The 7,450-nt window shown below is 36.0% G+C and overlaps 1 protein-coding gene across 3 annotated transcripts in view; it reads right to left on the reverse strand.

Moving 5' to 3' along the window:
• Nucleotides 1–6,737, reverse strand: part of LOC100018508 (NACHT, LRR and PYD domains-containing protein 3) — a 47,518-nt gene extending 40,781 nt beyond the window's left edge. For all 3 annotated transcript variants that reach the window (XM_007491099.2, XM_007491101.2, XM_007491098.2), the window contains exons 1-2: nucleotides 5,626–6,737; nucleotides 3,682–3,819 (exon numbers count right to left, since the gene is read on the reverse strand). In XM_007491099.2, the coding sequence (XP_007491161.2) occupies nucleotides 3,682–3,819; nucleotides 5,626–5,905 (418 nt within the window). In that variant the 5' untranslated portion in view covers nucleotides 5,906–6,737. The remainder of the gene's footprint in view (nucleotides 1–3,681; nucleotides 3,820–5,625) is intronic.
• Nucleotides 6,738–7,450: the final 713 nt, after the last annotated feature.

Consider the following 7,450-nt stretch of genomic DNA (forward strand, 5'->3'; position numbering starts at 1 on the left):
TTTTCTATTTTGGCTTTGTAAATTGTCATATAGAGGATGGATAGACTTCATCAAAACTGGTTACACTTGTATAACAACCTTTGGAAAATTTAATGAACTAAATATCTCAAATTGATTTTAAGGGGGGTTTTAGACATGATTTTTAGATTTTTTCCAACAACTGATCATTTTGCCTGCCTCTAACAGGAGGTAAGGTCCATTTTAGTAGCTTAAGTGAAATATAATTATAATCCCCACCTCCCACATTTATAAAAATGTGAATGGATAGGACATCACAGTCTCATACCAAAGGAGCTGGGATGTTAATCCCAGGGCATGGTACCCTAGGATGGCTCCCAAAAGGGGATCATTTCTCATTTATAACTCTTCAGCTCACTTTACTTCCACCAGAACAATCTGGATTTCTTGATATTCTAGACCTAATTAAGTTTTACTTTGTTGAAAAATGCATTTGCCAAGGTTGAAATATTGCTACACCTGAAAAATTTGTGACAAGTATCCATTCTCTTTATATGTTATACAGCAGACTCATGTTAAATATGATAGTGGTTTTGTTTGCTATTGTCATTAAATGGGCTATTATAACTTTGGGGATTTTGATACTTCTGAATGTGCATTACATGTTGTACTACTGTTCTTTATAAAAAAACTGTTATTTTGTGAAATTCATTTGCCTTGTACTCACAGTGGATCATGGCCAGGTATGAAGAGGAAATGGGTTTCATTTTTGGTGAGAAACTTTATATTCTACATTTCCTTAGCTGACACAGTGTGTCAATGATTATAAGCTATCTTTTTTATTTAAAAAAACTCTTTATTATATTTTTCTTGCATGTGCAATATACTATTTCAGTTTTTTATTTTTTCCTCTCCTTTTTATATTTGAAGCACATGTCACCAGAATTAAGATTTTCTTTACCTTTTTTTTGATTTTGCAGTAATATAAGTTTACAATATATTTGCTATAATGTCAATGCATGCCCTCAAAAGCTTGAGACTATAAAAATTATGCCATTAATTGTTTTAGAAATTTTTTATGGGACTTTTATGGTACATTGGATTTTGTCTGATTCCAGGACAAGAGAATACAAAAAGAGCCATTGCACAGTGCCAAAGAAACACAAAGCTAAACTGTATAGTGCCAATCGAGCACAAGGTCAAAGAGACCAATCAATCCTGATGGGATTGATGAAAATTTTGAGCCATGACAAGAGGACTTGAATGTGTTTGGGGTTTGAGGTTGAGGCTGTTTAACATGTATTAAAGGCAGGTCTTCCTTGTCCCACATTTTACTAAGTATCTCAAATTTGACTCCTACCTGGTTTCTGAAAATTTAGTCCCTTTTCTGTCTTTCATAATGTGGCAAACTTTCTGTAGTCTTGGCTACTGATTGGGTAAATGCATAATTGGTTATATCATTTTAATTGGGCCCTGATTCAAGGAGCTGTTATAGATTTATTTTTCCTTTACTTAGAATTTTTACACATAAGACTTTGATAGTCTATATTTCATCCAGAAATTATCTTTTTTATTTGGATTATTTTGATTTTTTTTATTTCTCTTTCCAATTGATTCATATATCTCATAACTCATCGATGCATCCCTAAGTGATCCCTGTGTTTTTCAATCACCCTCTTCAGGGGGAAAATGTATAATTATTATTATTTTAAATTGCAAAGTTTAAATTCCTTTTGAGAGTAATTTTAGGTTAAAAAATGTGCTACCTCTCAGAATCCAGAAAGTGAACTGTTTGGAGAAGACATCATGAAGATGCCTCCATAGACCACACACTACACCAGAAGATCCAGAGTGAACTTTGGGATGTGGTGATTTGAACTGTGTGGGGTTTGAATGCACTTGTTTTGAATGTACACTCTTATGCCAAAGGGGACTGCCCCCTAACTGGCTTTTTGTCAATGTGTCTAGTAATCATTGGTTTTGTTCTCTTTTCCTTTTATCCACAAATTATTGCAATCTTTAAGTTGATTATGTTTCCACCATCCTTTTGGGGAAACTGGTTTCCCAACAGGATCACAGGGGTGTATGTATAAATGGAAATTTTGAACCCTAGACTTCAATCCCCAGAAGTCCTTGGTATTTCCCAGAATTCCCTATAATCTCTCCTGAGTCTTCATGTTAGCAAGATCACAATTTGTATTTAACTGGCCGTAACACCTCCCATGCTCTCTTCTCTTCCTTGTAATGATGTAGCAAGTATAGTGGTAAGCTAAGTATGAGGATTTTAAATAGGCTAATCAGCCATGGGCATGTGGTTTTTATTTTGTATTTTATTATTAGAAATTATTAGAAATATAATTTTAGAAATATTAGAAATATAAATTTAATTTTTATAGTAGCACAATGGATAGAGTGCCAGAGATGGAGTTGGGAGGACCTAGGTTAAAATCTGACCTTAGACATTTCTTAGCTCTGTGACCCTGGGTAGGTCACTTCATCCCATTTGTCTAGTTCTAGCCACTGTATTACTTTAGAATCAATATTTAGTGTAAGACAGAAGATGAGGACTTAAACAAATAAAGGAGGAAGTAAGAGAAGGATATAGAGATGGAAGAAAAAAGAAATGACATTCTTTAGACTGACATTTTTTTATTGAAATACTATTTTGTGAGCCTGATACATAATTTGATAAAAATGGCCACTCTTCATGTGCTTGTGCCAAATATCTTTTTTTTTTTTGTTCTGAGAGGAAGATTTTATTTTTTACAATATACAAAATAAAATCATTCTTTTTGTTGTTGTTGTTGTTTGTTTGTTGGAAAGTCAATGGAGTTGCCTTCAGAAACCCATTCTTAAAATAATTTATGGTCCTTGGATATTCCTAGAAATAGATAAAGGAGTCCAAATGGATCTGAGGTAAATATTTCCTCTACAACTAAAGAGCCTAAATACCCAATATCCTTGCTAGGAATAAATCCTTCTCATCCTCTTCCCTGAAACTAGAGAAGAGTGAAGAGAGGGTAGGGAAAAGAGAGGATGCAGAATAGATCCTTGCCTTATGAGCCAGGCTCAGTAAGTGTTGTCTGAGAGAATTATGATTGCCTCTTTCTGGTTGTGAAGGGGTAATGAAGAGAGTGTAGATTTCATCCTCCATACTGTTTTTACTACGTAATGTTAATACTATGATCCCATAATAGTAACATTCATAATGGCAATAATGGTTAACATTCACATAATGAGTAATGGCTCATAAAGAGCTTTAAGTACATTCACTAATTTAATGATTCCTTGAGAGCAAATACTTTGTAATTTTTGTTAATAATAATGATGATGATGTGATACTATATAATTATATAATATAATAAACTTTCATTTCTTATAACTTCACAACTAGTATCATACCTGAACAAAGGACTTACCTAAGTTTAAAAAATAAGTAGAATGCCCTTTATCTAGATTATTTAATGTTCCTCCAAAATGATTCATCTTACTCCTTCCTTCTAGACCATAGTTTATGTTCTCAATCTAATCTCTGAGGCAGATTTCAATTCTTGTTGCTGGGAGCTTTTCCTATCTGAATTCTGGTCTAGCCACTGACTTTTAGCTTCTCCTTTTTGACCACCAGTGACTGTATTTCCTCTTTCTTGAATGTTGTCACTTATTGGTCCATACTCCTAGTTAGTTACCCTTTCCTTATATCGTTATTGAATTCCTGATCCATACCTTCATTCCATTGGTCCATGTGGTCCTGGCCTGACCACTTTTTCATTAGTTTGTCAACATGTTTCCAAAATCCCAACTTTCTTCTCTCTGACTTCTTGTCCTTCCCTTTCAGGAACCTGCTGTTCCATCTGAGTTTCTCTGAAAAACATGGGCAGAAACTATTAGGGGAAAGGTCTCTTAAGAGACCTAGACGAAGCCCAGGGAGAAAAGGAAAGACTCATCCTAGTGCCACACCTCCCAATCCACCTCAAAACAATGAGCTCACCTGTTTAGCTCAGAAGATAGAATTGAAGTCATTAAATCTACATGCTAAAACAATATAAAAGAGATAGCATTGACATTAGAAGTTGGATGCTGCCCAGATATTGACAGTGATTAGTTAGACAACAACCATTTATTTCTATGTGTCTGGCATTTTGCCAAGTTCTGTAGCTATAAAAAAAAGGCAAAAAAAAAAAAAGCAAAAGTTCAAACTGTTTACTTTCAAAGAGCTTCCATTCTATTGAGGAAGTATAAATGTGGAACATTCAAATGAAGCCTAGGCAGTGCCCATGCATGGTCAAATAAAGACTCCAAGGAATGTTTCCCACACCAATTTTAGAGAAATATCTCCCCTTCCATATTTTAGCATCAGCCTTAGATTCATATTATGTTATAAACTTACATGAACAAAAACATTATTGTCCCTTTCTAAATAGTCACTCTAATAGATAGGGAAACTTTCCCTCTTTTCTCAAAAATGTGTATAGTAATTCCTGGGATAGATCACAAGACCAGGAATCAGATGGGATATGAGCTATGGTTAAAGCCCACATGTGTAAAGTTGTCACTTTGACTCTAGGAATGCTTCTCATCCATTGGTCCCATCAGAGTGCCATTCCTTTCAATCATTGTCACTGACTCTGTCTCCTGATCCAATGGCATATGGTAGAAACATCAAGCCCAACTCACCTGAAGTTCTGACCTCAACCTTATCAGTGCTGAGGATATTTGCCAATATGAACTACAGTGGTCTGATATTCCAAGCACAACATAGATCAGATATAGAACCTGAATATCTTACCCCCAAACCATTATTCTGGCTACTCTCTTCCTGGGACTGCTCTCCTAAACCCAAGTCTCTTCTCTGTTCAGAGGAGGGGCTCAGCTTATCCGGTCCCCTGATTTTCTTCCTTTTATTCCCATTTTGATTTTCCCTTTCCTAGTTCACTTAAGATTCTCTGACTCTTGTTTTCTCTATGGCCCAACCTTTCATCTTTGTCTTTGGTCACAACTAGTACTTAACCTGTGACCATGCCTGGGGAAAAAGGATCTTCCTTCATTTCCAGAGATCATCAGTCAGTCAATAAATATTTATTAATTTCCTGCTCATGCCAGGCACTGTGTTATGCTGGAGATACAAAATGAGGCAAAAAGATAATCTTTGTCCCCAAGGAGCTTACAGTCTAATAGGAGAGACAGCACACAAATAAATAACTACAAAGCAAATTATTATAATTTGTAATTAATTAAGTTAGTAAGTAAGAATTCATAGCAAGGCCTATGGCCTTTAGAGCAATAAGGAGTCCAGGGTTTCTACCCACTAATACATTCCCAAAGCTTAATATTCCTTAATATTCTGTTTATTTTTATTTTCCCTGATATATAAATAATAAAAGAAGGGGGTGCTGAGTGAGGGAGTAATAGAAGGAATTAGGAAGAGATGCAAGAGAGGATTAAGATAGGAGAAAGAAAAAGAATGGAGGTAAGGGAAATGAAAATATGGTGGGTGAAGGGACAAGGTGGGAAAGAGGTTAAGATGAGCAAAAACTAGTATTAAATTAGGAGAAGTTGGGTATTAGATGACATGGAAAAAAGGAGAAAATAAGTTTGGTGAGGTGGTACAATAAGAAAAATAAGTTAGAAAATAGGCATATTCACAGGCAAAGGTCTCTCCATACTTACCCATTTGTGGGGCCTCTCTCTTTGCTTGCTCCCACAGCTCTCTCAGGCCCATCTTCTCCCATATCATGAGAGCCACATCCCATGCCTCCCCTTCTCCATAATGATGAACCATGAGTTCAGCCATGTCAGTATTATCTGCCTTTTTCATCTGACTCCTAGGGATCCTGAGAAATTTCTCTTTAGGGGGAGAATCCTCTAGAAATAACTTGAATTTCTTGAGTTCCTCAAAGGTCAACTCTTCTAAGTATCGTACCAGTATGCAGCGGACACTCTCAGTCATATCGTTCCAGGACTAGGCTCAAGAGAATATGGTAGAAAAAAATTCTAAACTTGTAAGGAAGATGGGTTTAATGGGCTACAGCCATCTTACTATTTTACTCCTTAATTCACCCCTGCCAATTACTCAATACCTTCTGCTATAGATCAGTGCAGGGACCTCCTTACTAAGGAGGGAGACTTGGTAAGCTCAAACTCTCAGTGCTTCTTTAGTGAAAAAAAATACCCAGTGGTTCCTCCCATCTAGTCTCTCCCTCTAATATCCCTTTCTCACATTCTAATCCTTACTCACTTCTATCCGAGCCAATCAATCTCAAAAACTTCTCCAATCTTATACGTCTCAGTTTGGGAGAGAAATATAAAGTGCAAATGAATGAGATGTCCTAAGGACCAAGAGATCTGTCCCAATAACCAAGAGTCCGGATTGGGATTCTGGTTCTGCCTTCTCTCTCTTACCTAACCAAGTCTGGCAACAACAGACAATGTTTCTTAATACACAATTTTACTTCCCCATCATTAATTCTTAAAGGGCCCAACATACCACTCCTTGTAAGGATGCAGAACTATGGCCATATGAGACTTCTAGAAAGATTTGAGAGTATTTTTTAGCAGAAAGAGAAATGGGGTAGGGATTAGGAGGGACAGGGATTGGAATCTCACACTTGGGAATTACTTGGGGTGTGATCTTGGGCAATTGCTACATCATTCTGAACCTCAATTTCCTCAGATTAAAAAAAGGTAACATCTAAATGTCATTGGGATTTACAAAGTCCTTTAGATCACTTTTCTCTTTTGATCTTCATGATATAGTAGACTTCCCTAGCTTTTCTTAGCTATCCTATTATATTTAATATATATATATATATATATATATATATATATATAGAGTGCATCAAAAGCCTATAAATATTTTTTTTTCATTTGAACCTCATGATTGTCTAGAATTCAATTTCCTCTGCTATACTATAGTAATAGTAGACAGTGCATTGAGGTTTACGAAGGCTTTTACATTCATTTTCTCATTTGATCTTCACAATAACCCTACCAACTGTAAGTACCAGATTCACAATGAAAGTGACTCTCAGGAAGTTTACTAAATAGCTGAGTTACATAACTGCCCTGTATCAGAGGAAAAAAGATTTAAGCCCAAGTTCCATCTGGCTCTAAACTCAATATCCTTTTAATTAATTCAAGCTGTACTAGATGAGTTCTGAAGTTCTTTCCAGCACCAAATTATATGCCTCTTGATGAGTGAGAGGTTTGTTTTAGCTGGAAACTCTGTTTTATATTCACACTAAACAGGTGAGGATCATAGGAGCCCTGCTTGTAGAAAGGGTTTGTGAGTCAAGTATTCTTGTAGGTTTGATCTACCTACACATTCACTCCCATACATTCCTAAATCTGTCTACCCTCTCTCCACATGTTGCTTCAATATACTTGGCTTGGAATTCTCACATTCTTGGTAGTTTAGGCTCTCTTTAACCTTTCCACAAGATTAGCAATGGCTTTATCCCTTTATGCTAGATCCGAAACCCAATTCAATCAGTCT

The sequence above is a fragment of the Monodelphis domestica genome, chromosome 4 (assembly GCF_027887165.1).
Source record: "Monodelphis domestica isolate mMonDom1 chromosome 4, mMonDom1.pri, whole genome shotgun sequence".
Classification (NCBI taxonomy): Eukaryota; Metazoa; Chordata; class Mammalia; order Didelphimorphia; family Didelphidae; genus Monodelphis; species Monodelphis domestica.